At 45.0% G+C, this 27,163-nt stretch overlaps 1 protein-coding gene across 1 annotated transcript in view; it reads right to left on the minus strand.

Moving 5' to 3' along the window:
- LOC311142715 (cytospin-B-like) overlaps positions 1-27,163 on the minus strand; it is a gene marked incomplete at its 3' end in the record, with an annotated part of 154,658 nt that overhangs the window by 36,543 nt on the left and 90,952 nt on the right. Inside the window, exons 11-12 of the mRNA XM_084178374.1 lie at positions 26,564-26,708; positions 25,467-25,569 (exon numbers count right to left, since the gene is read on the minus strand). Coding sequence (XP_084034500.1) covers positions 25,467-25,569; positions 26,564-26,708 — 248 coding nt within the window. The remainder of the gene's footprint in view (positions 1-25,466; positions 25,570-26,563; positions 26,709-27,163) is intronic.

The following is a 27,163-nucleotide window of genomic DNA, read 5'->3' on the forward strand; positions in this document are numbered from 1 at the left end:
ACTGCGCATTCCCCCTGAGTATGAGGACTTAGCACTTGTGTTCAGCAAATCGAGGGCAACACGGCTACCTCCTCATAGACAGGGGGACTGTGCGATAAATCTCCAAACAGGAGCGGCTCTTCCACGGAGTCGTGTGTATCCCCTGTCTCAAGAGGAGACAGCGGCTATGGAGACTTACATAGCCGAGTCCTTGGCACAGGGATACATACGGTCCTCCACTTCCCCGGTTTCCTCGAGTTTCTTCTTTGTGAAGAAGAAGGACGGGGGATTGCGCCCGTGTATTGATTACCGTAGTCTCAATCAGATCACAGTTAAGTACAGTTACCCACTTCCACTGATTGCGACTATGACGGAATCGTTACGCGGAGCGCAGTTCTTCACAAAGTTGGATCTCAGGAGCACGTACAATCTGGTGCGCATTAGGGAGGGGGATGAATGGAAAACAGCATTTAGCACCACCTCGGGTCATTACGAGTATCTCGTCATGCCATACGGGTTAATGAATGCTCCTTCAGTCTTCCAATCCTTTGTTGACGAGATTTTCCGGGACATGCATGGGCAGGGTGTAGTAGTGTACATCGACGACATCCTAGTGTACTCTTCTACACGAGCCGAGCATGTAGCCCTGGTGCGCCGAGTGTTGAGAAGACTGTTGGAGCATGACTTGTATGTCAAGGCAGAGAAATGCCTGTTCTTCCAGGAGTCCGTCTCCTTTTTGGGTTATCGGTTGTCTCTTTACCATTCCAAGTAGAGGTAGACGCGTCCGAGACCGGTATTGGGGCAGTCCTGTCACAACGGCACGCCACCTAAACTCCGCCCCTGTGCGTTCTACTCCAAGAAGCTCAGCTCGGCGGAGCGCAACTATGACGTTGGGGACAGGGAGCTGTTAGCCGTAGTCCAGGCCCTAAAGGTGTGGAGGCATTGGCTTGAGGGGGCTCAACACCCTTTCCTCATTCTGACTGATCACCGTAACCTGGAGTACATCCGGGCAGCTAGGAGATTGAACCCTCGTCAGGCTAGGTGGAACATGTTCCTAACCCGGTTTGTTTTTAAGATCACATACATCCCAGGGTCCCAGAATGGTAAGGCAGACGCCCTGTCCCGGCGGTATGACACAGAGGAGAGGTCCAACGAGCCTACTTCCATACTGCCGGAGTCTTGTTTGGTGGCTCCGGTGGTATGGGAGGTCGATGCGGAAATCGAGCGGGCACTGCGTACCGACCCTACTCCCCCCGAGTGTCCTGTGGGGCGGACGTACGTTCCGCTCGAGGTTCGTGATCGTCTTATTTATTGGGCTCATACATCACCCTCCTCTGGACATCCAGGTATTGGCCGGACCGTGCACTGTCTTAGCATGAAATACTGGTGGCCAACGTTAGCTAAGGATGTGAGGGTTTATGTCTCCTCCTGCTCGGTGTGCGCCTAGACATTTGCCCAGGGGTAAGTTACATCCTCTGCCCGTTCCACAACGACCATGGTCCCACCTATCGGTGGATTTTGTAACCGACCTACCCCCCTCCCAGGGGAATACCACCATTTTGGTCGTTGTGGATCGGTTTTCCAAGGCCTGTCGTCTCCTTCCAATGCCGGGTCTCCCTACTGCCCTACAAACCGCTGAGGCCCTATTTACCCATGTGTTCCGGCACTATGGGGTCCCCGAGGATATTGTGTCTGACCGAGGTCCCCAGTTCACCTCCAGAGTTTGGGGGGCGTTCATGGAACGATTGGGGGTCTCGGTAAGCCTTACCTCGGGGTACCACCCAGAGAGCAATGGGCAGGTGGAACGTGTCAACCAGGATGTGGGTAGGTTTTTGAGGTCCTATTGCCGGGACCGGCCGGAGGAGTGGTCTAGGTTCATCCCCTGGGCAGAGATGGCCCAGAACTCTCTCCGCCACTCCTCCACCAATTTAACACCTTTCCAGTGTGTTTTAGGTTATCAGCCGGTCCTGGCACCATGGCACGAGAGCCAGATCGAGGCCCCTGCGGTGGACGAGTGGATTCGGCGCTCGGAGGAGACGTGGGACGCTGCCCATGTCCATCTGCAGCGTGCCATCCGTCAACAAAAGGCGAGCGCCGATCGCCACCGCAGTGAGGGACCGGTGTACGCACCGGGAGATCGAGTCTGGCTCTCGACTCGAAACCTGCCCCTCCGCCTGCCCTGCCGGAAGCTGGGTCGGCGGTTTGTGGGGCCCTTCAAAGTCCTGAGAAGATTGAACGAGGTGTGTTACAGGTTACAACTGCCTATAGAGTACAAAAATATTAACCCCTCGTTCCATGTGTCTCTTCTCAGGCCGGTGGTAGCTGGCCCACTCCAAGAAGATGAGATAGGAGAGACCCCTCCGCCCCCTTTGGACATCGAGGGGGCCCCGGCGTACAGGGTCCGGACCATCTTGGACTCGAGGCGCCGGATGAGTGGTCTCCAGTATCTCGTGGAGTGGGAGGGGTACGGTCCGGAGGAACGGTGCTGGGTGCCCAGGAGGGACATCCTCGATCCATCCCTCCTGACTGAGTTCCACCGTGGGCATCCCACGCGCCCGGGTCCGCGTCCTCCTGGCCGTCCCCGAGGCCGGGGTCGGCGCACGGCTGGAGCCGCGCGTCAAGGGGGGGGGGGGGTACTGTCACGGATTCTGCCGAGACTGCTCCTCCTCCTGGTTCGGGCAGGCTTCGGCGTTCGCCGTCCCCGGAGTACTAGCTGCCACCACTCTATGTTTCGTAGTGTGATTGCTTTTGTCTGTCTTTTACACCTGTGTCCATTTGTGTGTTGATTACTTGTCTTATAAGTTCCTTGTTTTGCATTAGTCTGATTGTGTGTTGTTATTTTCTGCCTGTCGTGCAGAGCTGCGTGTCTGCACTCTGTCTATGTTTGGGATTATTGTTTACGCGTGTTTGCGTAATTGCCTCGCCTCCGTCTGTTTTCGAGGTCGTGTTTTGTTTGTTGCTCTTTGGACTATTAAAGTCTTTTGGACGTATCCTCTGTGTCCTGCGCCTGACTCCTCCACCACATCCACATCGGAACTACTGACAAATACATTTTATATTTGAGATTCTTCAAATAGTCACCCTTTGTTTTTCAACAGGACAATGACCCAACACACCTCCAGGCTGTGTAAGGGCTATTTGACCAAGAAGGAGAGTGATGGAGTGCTGCATCAGATGACCTGGCTTTCACAATCCCCCGACATCAACCAAATTGAGATGGTTTGGGACGAGTCGGACCGCAAAGTGAAGGAAAAGCAGCCAACAAGTGCTCAGCATATGTGAGAAATCCTTCAAGACTGTTGGAAAAGCATTCCAGGTGAAGCTGGTTGAGAGAATGCCAAGAGTGTGCAAAGCTGTCATCAAGGCAAAGGGTGACTATTTGAAGAATCTCAAATATAAAATGTATTTTGATTTGTTTAACACTTTTTTGGTTACTACATGATTCCATATGTGTGATTTCATAGTTTTGATGTCTTCACTATTATTCTACAATGTAGAAAATAGTAAAAATAAAGAAAAACCCTTGAATGAGTAGGTGTTCTAAAACTTTTGACCGGTAGTGTAAGTATTCACACCCCTGAGTCAATACTTTGTAGAAGTACCTTTGGCAGCGATTACAGCTGTGATTCTTACTGCGTGTTTGTGCCTCTGTGTGTGTGTGTGGCTTGTTCCGAGGACCACAGGGTTACATCCTGGTCTGGCCAGGCCATGTTCGGGCGGGGGGTCGGGCGGTGTCAGAGAAAGGGGGGATGGGGAAAGACAGGGGGAGAGAGGGGCGCCATGAATGTTAAAACAACAGCAGACGGGATCAGCACTCTGGGACCAGGCTCAGAAAAGCAAACAAAGCATCAAGCGACAGGAAACGTCTCGCTCCACACAAAATACTGAGCTGCCCGGTAAAAGAACCAGAGAGAGAGAGGTAGGGAGAGAGAGAGAGAGAAGAGGGGGGAGTGGGCGAGAGAGAGAGAGAGATGGATAGAGAGAAAGGGGGGAGAGGGTGTAAAGAGATGGATTGAGAGAGAGAGCATAAGGTTGATGGCTAGCCTATACATTTAAATAACATCTACAGTATGATTGTATTAAGAGGTCCAGTCAGCATGTCAGCCAGCCAGAAGGCCTCAGGATACAGTATCGTCAGCAGCTGAGACAACAGAGAAGGCTGTCAGCTATTCCAATACTTTAAATAAAGCGCTCTACACTACAGCACAAACCAACAGTCTTCTCTCACATCTACCTGGCCCAGGCCCAGCTTCACAAGAAAATACATTTATATAGAAACAAATAAACACATTGTCATTGGAGTCACAGTAAACCCTTACAGAGTAATAGGATTGACGGCAAGTGTTATGTAACTTCCTGTGACAGTAAAAAAGTGCATGTGGATAAAGTGTAGATAGTAGCTATAGTCAGTTGGTGAAAGCCGGCCTGTTATATGAAAAATGTATGCACTCACTAACTGTAACACTAACTAAATGACTAAAATGTAAATGTAAAAATGTTATTATGACACTTGACACCCAGACGACAGTGTGCCATTATCACATTATGGTGCTGAAGAGTAAAGAGAGGAAATCCATTGCCCACTGGCAGATGATGGAGCACACACACTCTCACTCTCTGAGGGCTCCATGACCGATGAGAGAAAACACACACTCATGCTGCCTGATGATGGAGAATGTGCGCATGCACGCACACACACACAGCCTGGTATAACCTATCAGTCTGGTCTGCTAAAGCAGGAAAGTCCACATCCACATTTAGTGAGAGTTGTACGACTGATGAGATACTCTCCATCAGTGAGTCCCCACTACTACCATTAAGCCCTGAGCCCCTCTCTCTGTCTCTCTCTGTCTATCTCTATTTGAGTAGAGGAGTGTGTGAACAAAGAAAAAATACAAAGAAAGGCAAAACAAAGGAGCAGCAGGCAAGGTCAAATATATACTGTAGTGTACGTTATATGTTTAAGTAACTAAGGAGTGAGATGCAGCACACTAGAGAAGCCTGTGTTGGACTGTGTTCTCTCTCTCTCTCTCTCTCTCTCTCTCTCTCTCTCTCTCCCTCTCTCTCTCTCTCAAATCAAATCAAATCAAATCGTATTGGTCACATACACATATTTAGCAGATGTTATTGCGGGTGTAGCGAAATGATTGTGTTCCTAGCTCCAACAGTGCAGTAGTTCCTAACAATTCACAACAATACACACAAATCTAAAAGTAAAAGAGTGGAATTAAGAACTATATAAATATTAGGACGAGCAACGTCTGAGTGGAATTGACTAAAATACAGTAGAATACAGTATATACATATGAAATTAGTTAAACAGTATGTAAACATTATTAAAGTGACTAGTGTTCCATTTAAAGTGACCAGTGATTTCATGTCTATGTACATAGGGCAGCAGCCTCTAAGGTGCAGGGTTGAGTAACCGGGTGGTAGCCGGCTAGTGATGGCTATTTAACAGTCTGATGGCCTTGAGATAGAAGCTGTTTTTCAGTCTCTCGGTCCCAGCTTTGATACACCTGTACTGACCTAGCCTTTTGGATGATAGCGGGGTGAACAGGCCGTGGCTCGGGTGGTTGATGTCCTTGATGATCTTTTTGGCCTACCTGTGACATTGGGTGCTGTAGGTGTCCTGGAGGGCAGGCAGTGTGCCCCCATTGATGCGTTGGGCAGACTGCACCACCCTCTGGAGAGCCCTGCGGTTGCGGCAAGTGCAGTTGCCATACCAGGCGGTGATACAGCCCAACATGATGCTCTCAATTGTACATCTGTATAACTTTGTGAGGGTTTTAGGAGCCAAGACGAATTTCTTCAGCCTCCTGAGGTTGAAGAGGCGCTGTTACACCTTCTTCACCACACTGTCTGTGTGGGTGGACCATTTCAGATTGTCAGGGATGTGTACGCCAAGGAACTTGAAGCTTTTCACCTTCACTGTGGTCCCGTCGATGTGAATAGGGGCGTGCTCTCTCTGTTGTCTCCTGAAGTCCACGATCAGCTCCTTCGTTTTGTTGATGTTGAGGGAGAGGTTATTTTCCTGGCACCACTCCGCCAGGGCTCTCACTTCCTCCCTGTAGGCTGTCTCGTCATTGTTGGTAATCAAGCCTACTACTGTTGTGTCGTTTGCAAACTTGATCATTGAGTTAGAGGCGTGCGTGGCCACGGAGTCATGGGTGAACAGGGAGTACAGGAGGGGGCTGAGCACACACCATTGTGGGGCCCCTGTGTTGAGGATCAGCATAGTGGAGGTGTTGTTTCCTACCTTCACCACCTGGGGGTGGCCCGTCAGGAAGTCCAAGACCCAGTTGCACAGGACGGGGTTCAGACCCAGGGCCCCGAGCTTAATGATGAGCTTGGAGGGTACTATGGTGTTCAAGGCTGAGCTATAGTCAATGAACAGCATTCTTACATAGGTATTCCTCTTGTCCAGATGGGATAGGGCAGTGTGCAGTGCAATGGCGATTGCATCATCTGTGGATCTATTGGGGCGGTATGCAAATTTAAGTGGGTCTAGGGTGTCAGGTAAGGTAGAGGTGATATGATCCTAAACTAGCCTCTCAAAGCACTTCATGATGACAGAAGTGAGTGCTACGGGGTGATAGTCATTTAGTTCAGTTACCTTTGCTTTCTTGGGTACAGGAACTATGGTGGACAAGCAAGTGGTGGACAAGCAAGTGGGGACAGCAGACCGGGATAGGGAGAGATTGAATATGTCCGTAAGCACTCCAGCCAGCTGGTCTGCACATGCTCTGAGAACGCGGCTAGGGATACCGTCTGGGCCGGCAGCCTTGCGAGGGTTAACACGCTTAAATGTCTTACTCACGTCGGCCACGGAGAACGAGAGCCCACAGTCCTTGGGAGCAGACCGCGTCGGTGGCACTGTGTTATCCTCAAAGCGGGCGAAGAAGGTGTTTAGCTGGTCTGGAAGCGAGACGTCGGTGTCCTAGATGTGGCTGATTTTCCCTTTGTAATCCGTGATTGTCTGTAGACCCTGCCACATACGTCTCATCTTAGCCGTTGAATTGCGACTCCACTTTGTCTCTGTACAGACGTTTTGCCTGTTTAATTGCCTTACAGAGGGAATAATTACACTGTTTGTATTTGACCATATTCCCAGTCACCTTGCCGTGGTTAAATGCAATGGTTCGCGCTTTCAGTTTTGCGCGAATGATGCCATCTATCCACGGTTTATGGTTTGACTAGGTTTTAGTAGTCACAGTGGGAACAACATCCCCTATACCAGGGGTGTCAAACGTCCGTCCCGCGGGCCGGATCAGGCCCGCAAACGGGTTTAATCCGGCCCGCGAGATGATTTAGTAAAGTATAAAAATGCGCTGCAATTTTTCAATAAAATAAACTGCTGTTCCAATTGCGTCCACTGGATGCCGCAATAGCAATTGTGTTAAGCAAGCAAACTGTTTATACCGGGGCAGAGCAAGTAGGTCAAGTCTGTGTTTACTCACAGCCGAGACATCAGTGACGCTGCAGTGAAAGCTAGCTACCTCATTGCTAATGAAATCGCAGTGGCTTCAAAACCATTTAGTGAGGGTGAATTTGTAAAAACATGCATGATGAAGGCAGCGGAGATTGTGTGCCCTGAAAAGCGTCAGGCTTTTGTAAATATCAGCCTGACAAGAAACACAGTTGCAGACAGGATTTCCGATCTTTCAGTGGATTTGGACAGCCAGTTGAAGCAAAAAGTAGTCATTTATTGCGTTTTCGGTTGCAATTGATGAAAGCACGGACATTACAGATGTTGCAGAACTGGCCATTTTCATCCGCGGAGTTGATGACACATTGACCGTCACCGAGGAGTTCGTGGAGTTGGTCCTGATGACAGATACAACGACAGCAGCTGATATTTTTACCGCACTCGTCGGCGCGCTGGACAGGGTCGGAGTGGACTGGTCCCGCGCTGTCAGCCTGGCTACAGATGGTGCGCCCTCAATGATCGGGAAAAAAGCAGGCGTTGTGACAAAGTTCAGAGAGAAAGCTCAAGGCTCACGCACAAGCACTTGAATCACATCCTGAAGTTGGCTGCCACTCAGGATGTGACACCTGATATTGATGCGCTGGTGAAAGCTAAAAGATGCCAGGTATCAGGAGTCAAATACACTATGCAACCCCACTTAAAGTGCTACATGAGACACCCTGATATAGTTCTGTGATCTGTGATATACTTCTGTGAATCACTGAGGCATTGTGTGTTTGTGTGTTCTTTGTCCTCAGAACTTTCAAATCACTTGAGGTGTTTTATGATTAATAGTGATGTTGTGCTTTTGGACACACTGTCCTCAGGCTCCAGCTTTATGTTTATATGTTTTTATGTTGATGTGCTATTGTTTTTAATTGATTTTATTTTATTTGTATATTTAACCTATTCTTGACTCTGTGGTTCTTGCACTTGTTTGGGGAACAGGATTTCATTCTTTTTATCTACATTTCTGCCTGAGAAATGACCCCCTGATATAGTTCTGTGATCTGTGAAACAGTTCTGTTAATCACTGAGGCATTGTGTGTTTGTGTTCTTTTTCTTTAGAATTTTCAAATAAACTTGACGTGTTTTATGATTAATAGTGATGTTGTGCTTGTACTATTTTGGACACACTGTCCTCAGGCTCCAGCTTTATGTTGTATGTTGATCGTATTAAAACAAAGAAAACAATCTGAAGTTGTTGTTTTTAACTTATATATACCAGTATTTTTCCGGTCCGGCCCACTTGGGAATAGATTTTCCTCCATGTGGCCCCTGAGCTAAAATGAGTTTGACACCCCTGCCCTATACACTTCCTGATGAACTCAGTCACCGTGTCCGTGTATACGTCAATGTTATTCTCAGAGGCAACCCGGAACATATCCCAGTCTGCGTGATCAAAACAATCTTGAAGCATGGATTCTGATTGGTCAGACAAGCGTTGAATAGACCTTAGCACGGATACTTCCTGTTTAAGTTCCTGCCTATAGGAAGGGAGGAGCAGAATGGAGTCGTGATCTCATTTGCCGAAGGGAGGGCGGGGGAGGGCCTTGTAGCCATCCCGGAAGGGAGAGTAACAATGGTTGAGAGTTTTTGTAGCGCGAGTACTACAGGCAATGTGTTGACAGAACTTCGGTAGCGTTTTCCTCAAATTTGCTTTGTTAAAATCCCCAGGTACAATAAATGTGGCCTCAGGATATGTGGTTTCCAGTTTGCACAAAGTCCAGTGGAGTTCCTTGAGGGCCGTTGTGGTATCGGCTTGAGGGGGAATATACACGGCTGTTATGATGAGTTTCTCAGGTATCAAGTAATTCATGGTGCAAGAAGATATTTAACACTTAGATGGAGAGTTCATACAAATATTTAATATTCGGTATCGGGTTCATCTAACAAAAGGCACGTGCTTCGCCTCTTGCCAGTCGATATCTCAGTTTATATACCTTCAGTTACACGTTTCTTCAACAACATCTGTTAACCCTCAGTGGGCACTCCCTTCTTTGATGTTATTACCTTGTACCCCAAGTCAGTATATCATGTCCATCAATCATTCTAAGATAAACCTCAGTAAACTCCCTCAACATAATGGAATCCTTGGTATTCAGACTGTGCGGTGCCCAGAATCACTTACCTACTAAATTTAACCTGGTTCCCACAACACTATGACATGACATCATAACAATGGCTGTGACTATAACCGAAGAGAATTCTCTTGGGAGGTAATCCGGTTAACATTTGATTGTGATATATTCTAGGTCGGGTGAACAACAGGACCTGAGTTCCTGTACGTAATCACAATCACACCATGATTAGTTAATCACGAAACATACACCACCGCCTTTCTTCTTCCCGGAGAGTTTTTTATTCCTGTCTGTGCGATGTACTGAGAACCCAGCTGGCTGTACGGACAGGGACAGTATATCCGGAGAGAGCCATGATTCCATGAAACAGAGTATGTTACAGTCCCTGATGTCTCTCTGGAAGGAGATCCTCGCCCTGAGCTTGTCTACTTTATTGTCCAGGGACTGCACATTAGCGAGTAAAATACTCGGAAGTGGTGGATGGTGTGCACGCCTCCTGAGTCAGACTAGAAGTCCACTCCGAATACCTCTTCTCTGCCGGTGGCGTCTTGGAGCAGCATCTGGGATAAGTTCAATTGCTCTGGGAGGGGGGGGGGGGGGGGGGGGTACGAACAAAGGATCCAATTCTGGAAAGTCGTATTTCTGGTCGTAATGCTGGTGAGTTACCGCCGCTCTGATATCCAAAAGTGATTTCCGGCTGTATTAACACAAAAACAATTCTGGCCTAATAATGTAACACACAAAAATGTATTTACTGCAAAGTTGCTTAGGAGCTAGAAGCAGAGCTGCCATGTCTGTCGGCGCCATCTCTCTCTCTCTCTCTCTCTCTCTCTCTCTCTCTCTCTCTTTCTCTCTCTCTCTCTCTCTGTCTCTCTCTTAGTGGGGTGTTAAGAAGAGTGGCAGAAGTCAAATAGGATACAGGGATACTATGGCCTTTGTGTCAGTTTGAATTTGGTTGAGGAAATATGTATCTGCCATATACATAGTAATGATGTAGTAGGGAAAGTGATGCATTTTAACCAATGCATCTGCAGCATCCAATGCAATACAAGTACATCAGTGCATTTTCAAAGAAGACATTTCCCACTATTTAAACTTCAGTCTTGAAGACTAATATGAGGGTATATCAAGCCTCTTCCCTCTTCCTCACCCCGCTGGGGGTCCTAGCTCACCCTCTTGCCCCCTCCCCTTTCCCTCCAGCCCATGCAGGGGTGTTTGTTTCTCAGAGAGGGCCGGATGACCGAGGGGGGCCGATCTCCTCAGTGTGTCCCAGCTGAGCCTGTGTTCTGTTATGTCCAGCCCAGACTGAGACTCCCAGCCAGGCCATTCTGTTTGCCTTCTCCTCATTGTTCCCATCCTAAACAATAAACAAGGCTTTTATTTTTATGTTTTGATTAATTGAATAACTCGCTGTCTGAGCTGCTGACCCAAACAACATCAAAGACTACTGTGATAAAAATCCTTGGGAAACCAGAGCAGGTTCTAAAAGGCTATCAGAATGAAACCTTTTGTTTTAAAAGACTGTATTGAAAGTGATTAACTGTCTGTGACAAGCAGTGGATTTCAGTTCAACTGAGATAATTGAATTGTCATTCAAACAGATCATTTGTCATGATGATAATGTCTTCTGCATCGCCTTTGACCGAGGAATATAAGTATGATCAGCTCTGTTTGACGTGCATGTGGACGTGCGTGTCTGTGTGAGCTCCACAAACAGTGAATGTTGATTTCCTGTGAGAGCAAACCCTCTCCTTTCCTCCACTCAGAAAGGCTAGCTTGCTCCCACAGGGCCTAGTCAATCAGAGCCTCCTTAAGGTATTTGCTGATCGATCGTCTCTTCTGAGAAGCTGACATTTGAGATGTGCTGACAGCAGTCCCATCCAGCACACTCCTCGCCTCCAGATGTTGACACACACCAATGGAGAACATCCTTCAGGTCCCAGTGTGTGTTTGTACGTTTGTGTGTGTGTGTGTGTGTGTGTGTGTGTGTGTGTGTGTACTAATCTTGGTCACATTACCACAGTGTTGCGTTTACCCCTTCTCCCCCCTCTACCCTGGGGGGTTTTGATCTCTTCATCACCATGGCGACAGCACGGCCACCTCAAGCTCTCACGTCAGTGTGTGTGTTGTTTACCACGTTTACCGGTAACTCTCTCAACGGTTGACCTTGTTAGTCGTCAGAGTATGGCCAGTGGCACGAGCCGTCGACAAACACCCACGCACGCAGGCAAGCACGCATCACCTGAGTGGGCGCATGCATAGGCGAACATTGGCCATGGCCAGGCCATCATCACTGCTCCATATAAGGGGAGAGGGCTCAGGTGGGATGTACGGGTATATCAACACATACAGTGCATTTGGAAAGTATTCAGACCCCTTGACTTTTTCCACATTTTGTTACGTTACTAAAACGGACTAAATCATTTTTTCCCCCTCATCAATCTACACACAATACCCCATAATTACAGAGCAAAAACTGGTTTTTAGAAAATGTTGAAAAGGAAATATCACATTTACATACAAATGCCTTCTGTTTCATTTTTCTGTATTTATTTTTCTGTATATGTTATGTATGAATGTATGTACAGTCGGAAGTTTACATACACCTTAGCCAAATAAATTAAAACTCAGTTTTTCACAATTCCTGACATTTAATTCTAGTAAAAATTCCCTGTCTTAGGTCAGTTAGGATCACCACTTTATTTTAAGAATGTGAAATGTCAGAATAATAGTTGAGAGAATGATTTATTTTAGCTTTTATTTCTTTCATCACATTCCCAGTGGGTCAGAAGTTTACATACACTCAATTAGTATTTGGTAGCATTGCCTTTAAATTGTTTAACTTGGGTCAAACGGTTCGGGTAGCCTTCCACAAGCTTCCCACAATAAGGTGGGTGAATTTGTGATGACCACTCCAATACCTTGACTTTGTTGTCCTTATGCCATTTTGCCACAACTTTGGAAGTATGCTTGGGGTCATTGTCCATTTGGAAGACCCATTTGCGACCAAGCTTTAACTTCCTGACTGATGTCTTGAGATGTTGCTTCAATATATCCACATAATTTTCCTTCATCATGATGCCATCTATTTTGTGAAGTGCACCAGTCCCTCCTGCAGCAAAGCACCCCCACAGCATGATGCTGCCACCCCCGTACTTCACGGTTGGGATGGTGTTCTTCGGCTTTTGGGATGGTGTTCTTCGGCTTCCCCCTTTTTCCTCCAAACATAACGATGGTCATTATGGCCAAACGGTTATATTTTTGTTTCATCAGACCAGAGGACATTTCTCAAAAAAGTACGATCTTTGTCCCCATGTGCAATTGTAAAAAGTAGTCTGGCTTTTTTATGGTGGTTTTGGAGCAGTGGCTTCTTCCTTGCTGAGCGGCCTTTCAGGTTATGTCGATATAGGACTGGTTATACTGTGGATATAGATACTTTTGTACCTGTTTCCTCCAGCATCTTCACAAGGTCCTTTGCTGTTGTTCTGGGATTGATTTGCACTATTCGCACCAAAGTACGTTCATCTGTAGGATACAAAACGCGTCTCCTTCCTGAGCGGTATGACGGCTGCGTGGTCCCATGGTGTTTATACTTACGTACTATTGTTTGTACAGACGAATGTGGTACCTTCAGGCATTTGGAAATTGCTCCCAAGGATGAACCAGACTTGTGGAGGTCTACAATTTGTTTTCTGAGGTCTTGGCTGATTTATTTTGATTTTCCCATGATGTCAAGCAAAGAGGCACTGAGTTTGAAGGTAGGCCTTGAAATACATCCACAGGTACACCTCCAATTGATTCAAATGATGTCAATTAGGCTATCAGAAGCTTCTAAAGCCATGACATCATTTTCTGGAATTTTCCAAGCTGTTTAAAGGCACAGTCAACTTAGTGTATGTAAACTTCTGACCACTGGAATTGTGATACAGTGAATTATAAGTGAAATAATCTGTCTGTAAACAATTGTTGGAAAAATTACTTGTGTCATGCACAAAGTAGATGTCCTAACCGACTTGCCAAAACTATATTTTGTTAACAAGACATTTGTGGAGTGGTTGAAAAACAAGTTTTAATGACTCCAACCTAAGGGTATGTGAACTTCCGACTTCAACTGTATGTATGCATGTGTCTGTATATACACTACCAGTCAAAAGTTTGGACACACCTACTCATTCAAGGGGTTTTCTTTATTTTTACTATTTTTTACATTGTAGAATAATAGTAAAGACATCAAAACTATGAAATAACACATATGGAATCATGTAGTAATCAAAAAAGTGTTAAACAAATCAAAATATGTTTTATATTTGAGATTCTTTAAATAGCCACCCTTTGCCTTGATGACAGCTTTGCACACTCTTGGTATTCTCTCAACCAGCTTCATGAGGTAGGTACCTGGAATGCATTTCAATTAACAGGTGTGCCTTCTTAAAAGTTAATTTGTCGAATGTCTTTCCTTCTTAATGCGTTTGAGCCAATCAGTTGTGTTGTGACAAGGTAGGGGGGTATACAGAAGATAGCCCTATTTGGTAAAAGACCAAGTCCATATGATGGCAAGAACAGCTCAAATAAGTAAAGAGAAATGACAGTCCATCATTACTTTCAGACATGAAGGTCAGTCAATACGGAACATTTCAAGAACTTTGAAAGTTTCTTCAAGTACAGTCGCAAAAACAATCAAGCACTATGATGAAACTGGCTCTCATGAGGACATCCACAGGAATGGAATACCCAGAGTTACCTCTGCTGCAGAGGATAAGTTCATTAGAGTTACCAGCCTCAGAAATTGCAGCCCAAATAAATGCTTCACAGAGTTCAAGTCACAGACACAACTCAACATCAATTGTTCAGAGGGGACTGTGTGAATCAGGACTTCATGGTTGAATTGCTGCAAATAAACCACTACTAAAGGACAACAATAATAAGAAGAGACCTGCTTGGGCCAAGAAACACGAGCAATGGACATTAGACTGGTGGAAATTTGTCCTTTGGTCTGGAGTCCAAATTGGAGATTTCTGGTTACAACCGCCGTGTCTTTGTGAGACACGGTGTGGGTGAACGGATGATCTCTGCATGTGTAGTTCCCACCGTAAAGCATGGAGGAGGAGGTGTTATAGTGTAGGGGTGCTTTGCTGGTGACACTGTCTGTCATTTATTTAGAATTCAAGGCACACTTAACCAGCATGGCTACCACAGCATTCTGCAGCGATACGCCATCCCATCTGGTTTGGGCTTAGTGGGTCTATCATTTGTTTTTCAACAGGACAATGACCCAACACACCTCCAGGCTGTGTAAGGGCTATTTTACCAAGAAGGAGAGTGATGGAGTGCTGCATCAAATGACCTGACCTCCACAATCCCCCGACCTCAACCCAATTGAGATGGTTTGGGATGAGTCGGACGGCAGAGTGAAGGAAAAGCATCCAACAAATGCTCAGCATATGTGGGAACTCCTTCAAGACTTTTGGAAAAGCATTCCAGGTGAAGCTGGTTGAGAGAATGCCAAGAGCGTGCAAAGCTGTCATAAAGGCAAAGGGTGGCTATTTGAGGAATTGCAAATATAAAATATATTTTGATTTGTTTAACACTTTTTTGGTTACTACATGATTCCATATGTGTTATTTCATAGTTTTGATGTCTTCACTATTATTCTACAATGTAGAAAATAGTAAAAAATAAAGAAAAACCCTTGAATGAGTAGGTGTGTCCAAACTTTTGACTGGTACTGTATGTATGTATATTTTTCTACTGCTCTAGGGATATAATTATTGTTTGGATAACCTTATTTACTATTATGTATTGATTTTTATCAAAAAAAATGTCAACTCTTTATGCGATGCGCACTGCAGAGAACACCGGAAGAAGAACTATCACTGAATTATCACAGTGAATTATTGTAATGTTTGTTTATGTGTCAATTAATCCCATAAGGGATGGGTTGCCAACTGGCGATTTGACACGAAAATAAAATGTAATTAATGAATTACCTAATTCATTCATTCATACAGTGTAAGTAATTTATTTCATTTTTAATACATTTGCAAACATTTCTTAAACTTATTTTCGCTTTTACACAGTGGCATTTGTTTTTCAACATCAAAAACTGCATTAAATCTGCCATCCTCTTTTAGTTTGTATGTGACAGGATCACAGGAGGATGGTGTTCAAAATCAAACACATATTAGCCAAGTTAGCCCTTCATCGTGATCACTAATGACCCTGGATTTATTATGCTATGTGATATAATACAGTAGCTACTAAATCAAATCCTAGCATATTAAATGTAAACTATCCCAGTAATTATTATTGACCACAGTAAATGGTTGTAATAAGGCTCTGCATCCCCAAAAGGAATAGAGCTTCATAGGATGCGTCCCAAATAGCACTCTATTCTCTATTTCCTACTTTTGACCAGGGCCCATAGGGCTATGGTCAAAAGTAGTGCACTATAGGGAATATGGTGCCATTTGGGACACACAGTGGTTTTCATTTTAAAAGGGAAATAATCCCCCTCTTGATTACAGTGGTGCCTGTTTCTCCATCTCAGTTTAATTAGAGTCTTGTTTGACCACAGGCCTTATAACAATACGGCTGTGGTATAATAATAACTGACCCCTCCCGTCCACTCTGGCCAGGGGGAGGGGCTGTCTGAGAGAGAGAGCTGACCCCTCCCGTCCACTCTGGCCAGGGGGAGGGGCTGTCTGAGGAGGAGAGCTGACCCCTCCTGTCCACTCTGGCCAGGGGGAGGGGCTGTCTGAGAGAGAGAGCTGACCCCTCCCGTCCACTCTGGCCAGGGGGAGGGGCTGTCTGAGAGAGAGAGCTGACCCCTCTCTTCCACTCTGGCCAGGGGGAGGGACTGTCTGAGAGAGAGAGCTGACCCCTCTCTTCCACTCTGGCCAGGGGGAGGGGCTGTCTGAGAGAGAGAGCTGACCCCTCTCTTCCACTCTGGCCAGGGGGAGGGGCTGTCTGAGAGAGAGAGCTGACCCCTCTCTTCCACTCTGGCCAGGGGGAGGGGCTGTCTGAGAGAGAGAGCTGACCCCTCTCTTCCACTCTGGCCAGGGGGAGGGGCTGTCTGAGAGAGAGAGCTGACCCCTCTCTTCCACTCTGGCCAGGGGGAGGGGCTGTCTGAGAGAGAGAGCTGACCCCTCTCTTCCACTCTGGCCAGGGGGAGGGGCTGTCTGAGAGAGAGAGCTGACCCCTCTCTTCCACTCTGGCCAGGGGGAGGGGCTGTCTGAGAGAGAGAGCTGACCCCTCTCTTCCACTCTGGCCAGGGGGAGGGGCTGTCTGAGAGAGAGCCATTCTGGCTCCACAGACAGATGAGATTATATATGACGACAGTTTCTGACACCTACCTCAGATGAACCGTGCAGCGGAGAGGACACGCGCACGCACACACACTCTGCACCGGTACCCCCCTGTATATAGCCTCCCTACTGTTATTTTACTGCTGCTCTTTAGTTATTTGCTTTTATTCTTTAAAAATACAATGCATTGTTGGTTAAGGGCTTGTAAGTAAGCATTTCACTGTAATTTCTACACCTGTTGTATTCGGCGCATGTGGCAAATATAATTTGATTTGATTTGACACACACAGCAGATTCAATATTCCTACAGGGCTAGTCAAATATGGCCTCTTCAAAGTGACGGTTAATTATATCCCCATTACATTACCTCTTCAACCCTGACAACATGAATTACAGCTTTTAGTCCTGTTAGTAGGGAAATATCACCTCAAGACCCACCTTACTAAATGGAGCAAAAGAGGTATCCTACAGAACAATACACTGGAATCTGTTGAAACTGAAAGGTATAAACTCCACTAACCTTTAAAGTTACAGTTTGGGATCTGGGAATCAGAATCTGTTGAAAGGTTTATAAACCCCCTCTAACCTTTATCAAACCAGAATGACGGTTAGGTAGTGTTATGATGAGTTTCTAGGGTATCAAGTAATTCATGATGCAAGGAGATATTTAACACATAGCTGGGAAGTTCATTTAATATTTAATAGGTACCAACTTGATACCCGAGAAACTCATCATAACAGGTAGAAAGAGGAGGGTGATCTCAACTGCCCAACCTCCAGTTCTGTGTAACACTATCAACACAGTTGCCTCAGCCTGGCTAGCCAGCAGCCTTAAGGAGAGGTGTTTGACAGTGACAGGACTGTGTGTCTCCAGACATTAGCAGGTAATTAGTGGGCTTCTGTTGGACCAGGGCCAGTCGGCCATGATGGTGGAACACCGTTGGTTGTCTGCTCTGACCTTTACTGGCCTGATATTAAGCTTCATTTGTGGCACAGCTCCAGCAGTAACCTTTTCCTTTCACCAGGCAGACCACCATGTGCTCAGAGGAGGCCCGTGGCCATGTCCGTTCCTAGTACTGGAGTGTAATTTTAGAATTTGAAAATGACGCCGAAGACATCAAATTAATCAATGAATGAATCAATGAATGAATGATTTAGACATGGATGGCTGTTGTCCTGACACAAAAACATAGATGTTTCTGCAGAATTATGCAACACTCAATGTTAACCCTTTACACTCGTACCCGTATACGGGTTGAAAATGGCAGATTTGGACACTGATAAGCGCGTAAATTGGAACGCAGTGGCTGCACAGTAACATGCTATACATGATGTCAGAGCTCTGGGTCTCCGCTTCACAGCTCTGTATGGGTTTTGACTGACAGCCGTTCTGAATTCGAGCACCCTGCGCGACAAGAAGTTGCCCGCCATCCCTCCCGCTAATTGGGCAACTTTTGCAAATGTTTTGTTGTCTGAGTGAGGGAAATCTGTAAATTAAGAGGACTCAATGTATTTTAAAAGATGAGACATTGAGGATTATAATAAATACTGCTTTGATGTCAAGCAAGCCAAACACCCGTGAGTCTATATGTGCACTTCACATTTCCATATCTTAAAACTCATGTCATATACAGATGTAGGATCTTTAATTTGAACCAGTTTGCTAGAGCAGGAAAATAATCCTGCAGGAAAATAATCCTGCAGCAACAGGAAATGTGAATTATTATAATTCATGCACATTTTGTTTAGGGGTTAATCCATTTTTAGTTAGGGCAAATCAAGTCTGACATTTTAAAGTGATCAAAAGGGGACCATCGTGCTCTCCCAGAAGCTTGGCTGGTACGTAAAACCCTCAAATTCTGACAAACAAAAGGTGTAATGGGTCTGCACTCAAAAAGATGTTGCATAAAACTTGCTTCATTTTTAGATTTTGTTATTATCTTCACTGCATCAGGGATAGTGTACACAGACGTTTCTGCTTTGCAGCCTTCTTTAGTGTGTAGGTACAATTGTATTTTAATTCAAAACAGCATTTGTAGGGAACAAACGATGAGCAGCAGGTGCTTCTAATCAGGGTTGCCACTCATCTTCCAATCAGGGATGTGGCTTTTCTGGCCTACCTGTATACAAGTTAGTCACAAAGAAATACAGAATTATAGGGTATGGGAGCGGGAACGAAGGGCAATTCATGAATCAATTGACTTAGGTGTCTGCTCACTTGGATACATTATACCAATTAATGAGATAGCTTACGACAAAGGACATCAGGCTCAGCCGTTCATAAATATGTGGGACTGACTCATAAAATATATGCAAAATCTGATATGGAAAGTGTTCTTGTAAAACAGTCTAAATTGGGCCTATAGGAAGGAGGTGAAATCTAGTTATTTGTTTAAACCGTGTGGCGATACAGAATTGTATTTATATATCCACATGGCTTTTTTTTGGAGTAATTTGTTGTCGTAATCACGTCCTCTGTGTGGTGGATGAACCTTTTACATTGCGACGCAACACAATTCATTAATAGAATGAGTTTGTTCTATAAAGTGTCTAGCAACTGGCAAGGTGATAGCTTGACGTCTGATAGTGGATTTATGTTCTCCAAGGTGTATTTTCAAGGCGCTGATGTTTTTCCAATATAAATCTTATTGCAAGAACACTGTAACATATAAATAACTCCTTTAGTAGTGCAAGTTATACATTACTTTATCTCATAGGTCCTAGAAGTCTGAAAGTGGAAATTACAAACTTTAGAATACTTTTTAAACCTTGAATACACTACAAGTTTGCAAATTCTCAGCTACAAAAGAGTGATCAAACTAAGATCCTACATCTGTACAGTGTCAACGTTTAAAATCACTATGTTTGATGTACAGTTACAAGATGACATGGCATCATAGCCTGGGTTTCACTGAACAGAATGAGCTTATGTTTGTCTATAAATTATGTTCGCTGTGGAACACGCACCTGAATGCACTCATGACTCCTTTCTATGCGCACAAAAATTACGATCTCTCTATGAATTGCCTTGTTTTTTTATTTTATTTTATTTATTTCACCTTTATTTAACCAGGTAAGCCAGTTGAGAACAAGTTCTCATTTACAACTGCGACCTGGTCAAGATAAAGCAAAGCAGTGCGATAAAAACAACAACACAGAGTTACATATGGGGTAAAACAAAACAAAGTCAAAAATACAACAGAAAAAAATATATATACAGTGTGTGCAAATGTAGCAAGTTATGGAGGTAAGGCAATAAATAGGCTATAGTGCAAAATAATTACAATTAGTATTAACAGTGGAATGATAGATGTGCAAGAGATGATGTGCAAATAGAGATACTGGGGTACAAATGAGCAAAATAAAGAACAATATAGGGATGAGGTAGTTGGGCGGGCTAATTTCAGATGGGCTGTGTACAGGTGCAGTGATCGGTAAGGTGCTCTGACAACTGATGCTTAAAGTTAGTGAGGGAGATAAGTATCTCCAGCTTCAGATATTTTTGCAATTTGTTCCAGTCATTGGCAGCAGAGAACTGGAAGAAATGGCGGCCAAAGGAGGTGTTGGCTTTGGGGATGACCAGTGAGATATACCTGCTGGAACGCATACTACGGGTGGGTGTTGCTATGGTGACCAATGAGCTAAGATAAGGCAGGGATTTGCCTAGCAGTGATTTATAGATGGCCTGGAGCCAGTGGGTTTGGCGATGAATATGTAGTGAGGACCAGCCAACAAGAGCGTACAGGTCACAGTGGTGGGTAGTGTATGGGGCTTTGGAGACAAAACGGATGGCACTGTGATAGACTACATCCAATTTGCTGAGTAGAGTGTTGGAGGCTATTTTGTAAATGACATCGCCGAAGTCAAGGATCGGTAGGATAGTCAGTTTTACGAGGGCATGTTTGGCAGCATGAGTGAAGGAGGCTTTGTTGCGAAATAGGAAACCGATTCTAGATTTAACTTTGGATTGGAGATTCTTAATGTGAGTCTGGAAGGAGAGTTTACAGTCTAACCAGACACCTAGGTATTTGTAGTTGTCTACATACTCTAGGTCAGACCCGTCGAGAGTAGTGATTCTAGTCGGGTGGGCGGGTGCAAGCAGCGTTCGGTTGAAGAGCATGCATTTAGTTTTACTAGTGTTTAAGAGCAGTTGGAGGCTACTGAAGGAGTGTTGTATGGCATTGAAGCTCGTTTGGAGGTTTGTTAACACAGTGTCCAATGAAGGGCCAGATGTATACAAAATGGTGTCGTCTGCGTAGAGGTGGATCTGAGAGTCACCAGCAGCAAGAGTGACATCATTGATATACACAGAGAAAAGAGTCGGCCCAAGAATTGAACCCTGTGGCACCCCCATAGAGACTGCCATAGGTCCAGACAACAGGCCCTCCGATTTGACACATTGAACTCTATCTGAGAAGTAGTTGGTGAACCAGGCGAGGCAGTCATTTGAGAAACCAAGGCTATTTAGTCTGTCAATAAGAATGCGGTGGTTGACAGAGTCGAAAGCCTTGGCCAGGTCAATGAAAACGGCTGCACAGTACTGTCTATTATCGATCGCGGTTATAATATCGTTTAGGACCTTGAGCGTGGCTGAAGTGCACCCATGTGAAAGCCTAACACTGTAAGATCATATTTTATAACTTAGGTAGTCATGTTGGCAATAGAACAAGCTTTCAAATGATGCCCACCTGATTTTAAATGGGCCGTTTTTGGATTGCGTAAACAACAACAGTAATTGTGTGATGGCAGGGATGCAGATTTGTGTTCCAAACAAAACAACTACAAGTGTGCTTGCTGTAGTTCCTCAACGGCACAGCTGGGAAAGCTCAAAAAAGCACCTTATAGTTGAAGACTCTTCTTTGAGTCATAAAAGTGCATTGAAATTACTTAGGAACTGTGCACACTTTGGAGAGGTGTGTGGCCACTTGGAGACACCAGTTAGACCTCTCACTCAAACCCTTGTCATTTTTTGCACCTACCCCACAGGAATATTGTTATCATGTTACTGAATGTATCCAGAGTAATGTCGTTTTCAACAAATGCAGGGAAAAGTATAGTAAATGTAAAATGCACATAAAATAAATCAACAGTGTAATGTTTGGATTCAGTCTTGTGTCAGGTGAACTGTTGTGTCCTCAACTTTGGTCTAATAATTTCCCCATAATCTCCTAAATGTTCCCTTTCAATTGCTACCATGCTTATACATATGCTTTTTATATGTCTTCTGTAAGAAACATTTCAATTTAGTCCTATCCATATAGGCCAATTCCCATGAGTGTAAAGGGTTATTCATTCCATGTACAGAAATACATTCCCATCCAGCTATTAGCCAAAGCCTCTTACTGCATTCCAGAAACCAGATCATGATTATTCTCACCAGCAGAACCACTGAGTGTAGAAGGAGATCATAGAATACTGGTAGGTGCCAATACCCCACAGCTAGAACCATTCAGATACAGTTTGTGTTTGTAATAAACTCAGCAATAAATCAGAAATCAGATAAGCAGTCACAAGTCTCCATCAAGATTGGGACCATGTCCATCTCCCAGTTAAAGGAGATCATAGGTGCAAATACAACAGCCATTGTACAGTTTAGTAGAGCCCATTCAGATGCAGTTTGTGTGCTTGAGGAAGAAACTAATCTACTCTAACGTTCACTAGTCTCTATTAAGATCAGACTATCTGCTGACCCGATATCTCATCTCCTGGTCTGCTGTTTTCATCACAGCGGATTTGCAGTGTCTTAGGAACACAGGCAGTGAGTCAGAATGATGAAAAAAAGTACCACTGGAACACTGTGCACCCATGCCAGGGAGAGGGCATGGAGGGATGACTCAACGTTCACAATCCTGAAAACAGGAACTATTGATCTGAAAACTCATCCAATAATTTCTGACCTTTTATCAGACGTAATTAAAGCTAGGAAATGTTTTGCCGTAAAGTCACCTTTAACCTTGTCTTAACACACTTATTGCCCTAAGGCTCTGTGCTTGGTCGAGCAAGGTACAGGAGTCTGTCAATTGACTGAACTCAAACCCCTGGACAAGGTCGTCAGTAGGCTAAGTAGAGCAGTGGTGTTGGACTCTGTCCGAAATGGCACCCTCTTCCCTAGGGTGCTATTTCAGTTGCAGACTTGGTGTTACTGTAAGCTAGCTAGCACACCCCATACTGCGACGGAATGTAGCTAAGAGGGAGAACAGAATGGTGCAGAGACCAGGCAGACCCCCAACCCCCTTCCTTAGCTTTTGTTTACCGGCTTGAACCAATATTCCCTCTGAGAGTGTTAGCGACATTAGCTGGCCTGGCACGGCACACTGGCCCTCACACATGATGTAGGATCACATCACAGAGACCCAGTACTAATCCCACTGGGCTTAATGGGCTCCTTAAACTGGCTATTAGCGGAAGGCTAAGCCAGGTGAATGTGAGTGCAAAGGATGTTGGACACAGGGCCTAGAAAGGGAACACACACATACTCACACTCATGCACACTAACACTTACATGTCTACTCAGACACACACGTGCACACACACGCATGGACGCAAGCGCACACACACACACTTGCATTTACACGCCAGTTCCGTACACACACATCAGGTGATCATGGAACTCAGGAGATGATCATGAACTTGTGGACTACAGGAGACAGAAGAGGGAGCATGCCCCCATCCTCATTGACAGGGCTGCAGTGGAGAGGGTAAAAAGCTTCAAGTTCCTTGGCGAGCACATCACTGAGGACTTGAAATGGTCCTACCACACCGACACCGTGGTGAAGAAGGCACAACAGTGCCTCTTCAACCTCAGGTGGCTGAAGAAATTTGGCATGGCCCCTAAGACTCACAAACTTCTACAGATACACCATTGAGAGCATTCGGTCGGGCTGCATCACCGCCTGGTACGGCAACTGCACCGCCCTCAACCGCATGGCTCTCTAGAGGGAGGTGTGGTCAGCCCAACGCATCACAGAGGGCACACTGCCTACCTTTCAGGACATTTACAGCACTCGTGTCAAGGGAAGGCCAAGAAGATCATTAAGGACCTCAGCCACATGAGCCACGGTCTGTTCACCCTGCTACCATCTTACAGACAAAGACAGTACAGGTGCATCAAAGCCGGGACCGAGAGACTGACAAACAGCTTCTATCTCCAGGCCATCAGACTGTTAAATAGTCACCATTAGCCGACCACTGCCCGGTACTCTCCCGGCACCTTAGACACTGTCACTAGCCGCCTGGTACGCTGTACTGCACCTTGAGACTAATGCCCCATGTTTATAGAGTCATTGCACGCAGGTCACCTCATATTCTGTTTATATACTGTTGTTTACTCACTGTGTATGTATATACTGTACTCTCAACATAGCTTATCCTAATATACCTACTACTGTACATACCATTTTATTTCCAAATGATATACTGTCTATACACACCACATATTTACATTCTGGATTCTCACACATGCTCACTCTACTTGGATTGTTATTTCTTGATTTCTTGTTTAGATCTTTTGATTATTTGTGTATTTTTTATTGTATTTGCGAGACATTCTACTGCAATGTTTCAGCTAGTAACATAAGCATTTAACTGCATCTGCCAAAACACCTGCAAATCTGTGTACGTGACCAATAAACTTTGATTTGATTTGATCAGTTCCACTGTATTCTTTGAGCTGAATCACTTTGCTTTGATTTTCTGACATTGATGATATCATCTTATATCCACACGGTGAGGACAGGTGAGGCGATGGTTTGTCTGTAAACACAGCAGGCTATTATGTGTTACTGGCCAATCTTTAAGAACCTCATTTTTAGTCACAATAGTATTTAATAAAGAGCAAGTTAAACAACAAAGAGATTCTTAGTAAGCTGTCTCAATGTGAGACTAATAAGGACATAGTACCGTAAAGGGGATTCTCTGGTACTTTTGTATACTTTTTAGCCAGTAGTTCTGAAAGTGGACCCCGAAAATGGTGTACTATGTCACATATGTGCAGATATGTGCACAACGTCATTACTCTCTCTCTCGCTCTGCTGTGGGTGCATCATGTGCATCTTGCTAGCTGTCACTCCCCATATGGTGAGGGCCTGAAGCTTATTGGTTTAACTCAAATTGCTAGGAGGCATGGCCCACGTGGGAGAAAATTTAGGAAAATTGGCACAGCACAGCTTCCAGAAAAACAGTTGCTTTCAAACTAGGGATTTTGTGGCTAATTGAGGTAAGACAGTAATTCTGCTCATAGATTATGCATGTACTGTATGAACTACACATTGACACATCCAGCCCAAAGCGGGAGGTTTAAAAAATACTTAGAAGTCACCATCTTTAAGATGGCTTCCGTATACTAAAGTGTTACCCACCAAACCTTGGATTGAAGGAACATTCACTGCACAGTATGGCCTCTATAATGTATGCAATTTTTGGGTGCCTGATATCTAGAGAGGGCGAGATAGGAAAAGAGAAAAAGAGTGAGCAAGAAAGTAGAGAGAGAGAGTGAGTGAGAGAGAAAGAGATAGAGAGATGGGGAGAGAGAGATAGAGAGAGAAAGAAAGAGAGCGGGAGAGAGAGAGGGAAACAGTGACAGATAGAGAGCATTTGATGGGGTTATGATTTGAGTCTCTGACCCAGGGCCCTTACCGGATAGCCTTCTGTTTTCTTCTGGCACCACTTCAGTAGTGCGTTCCTCTTAGATCCCCCATACTCCCGCGCCAGTGCAGCCAAGGGGTCCTTTCTTTCCACACTGACACCAGGGACAGACACCGCAGCCATGGACGGAGAAGGAAACAACAGTTATGACATCTGACCTGTATGTGGGGACGTGTCTCCTCATAAAACCTCATATACACACACACGTGCATGCACACACACACACACACACACACACACACACACACACACACACACCCTGGGGCTGATGTGATCCCCTGGGCTGTCGTAATGAAAGCTAATCAGAGAAGAGTAGTCTCTGTGGCCATGGGAACATCAGGAGACACTCTGGTCATTGCTCTCACTTAGCAACATGGTCAACATGAAACACATGCAGTGAGTTACAACAACTGTAGCTTGGGGAGTCGGGAATTGTCTTAACAAATGTTGCTGTCGAAAAGCCTGTGTATGAATGTGACATACTGTAGAGAAAACAATACCAAGGAGCAACAAACATTTCACATGCACAATCTAGCGTGTTTGTGTGTTGTGTGTGATGAGATTTTAATAGTAGGACATTGGGTCACCCAAATCACATTAGTTATGCATCTTAGCATTAGCTCAAGATAAACAATGACAGTCAGTAAAAACTGGGGCAATCAGGCGATAGATACAGATATGTTCAGTGACCCTACTGTAATCCTCTCCCAGTTCATCACTGATCTAACAGTGAATCGAAGGTGTGAAAATTTTGTTGAAACTGTGTCACTGAGTATGACTGTCACTGACTGCATGATTGTTAAGATCTATCAGTATGAATGTGTATGAAGGTGTGTGTCAGAAAGTGTCATCTACTCTATGTGTATAGAACGGTGGTGATGTATGATGTTACAGGTGATCCATGAACGTTTCTGTAGTTGTGCGCTCTCTTTCTCTACAATACTTTCTCTGTATTTGTACTTTGCTTTGTAGTAGCAAGAACAGTACTGTTAGCTAAAGTATGCACAAGCACAGGTACAGTACATACATGTGTATTAGTTTTTGTGCCAGAGTGCCTCTGAGTGTGTTTCCAGGGTGGAGGGCCCCACCTGAGCTTGCTGTTGTTCCTGTTGTATCTCATGGAGTGGCTGCAGCTGCTGAGGGTTGCTGGGGACTTGATGACCGACTCCAGTGAAGGACTCTTCCTCATAAGGCTGCTGGGCTTCAGCTCATCCCCAGAGCCCCCATACTTATCTAGGAAACACAACATCAGGAACCAGGGAGGAAGGGAGACGTGGACAGTGAGAGACAGCACATATTTCACAGGAAGGCCAAGTTCTCTCCCTCCCCCTGAAATCTCTATGGCCCATAGAATACTACTGATCTGAACATCATAGAACAAGACCAAAGTAACATAATGCAGCTGTAGTTCCAACTAAACATGCACTGTTTCAACTTAACAAAAAAACTAGGCTAATCAGAGTAGACATTTGAGTTTGAGTCATTGGCCAATCCTTGGTCAGAGCAATGAGTAATTCAATGCTAATGTTCGGTCACAATGCACTTCATCAGAATACAAAAGGATGGGACTGCTGTTTGCAGGATTAGTTAGTTAGATTTATACTCTGATACTGTTTCTACAGATGTAGGATCTTAATTTGATCACTCTTTTGTTGATGAGAATTTTCCTGCACAGCAGGAAATGCAAA

This window comes from Coregonus lavaretus (assembly GCF_964263955.1).
Source record: "Coregonus lavaretus genome assembly, chromosome: 15".
Classification (NCBI taxonomy): domain Eukaryota; kingdom Metazoa; phylum Chordata; class Actinopteri; order Salmoniformes; family Salmonidae; genus Coregonus; species Coregonus lavaretus.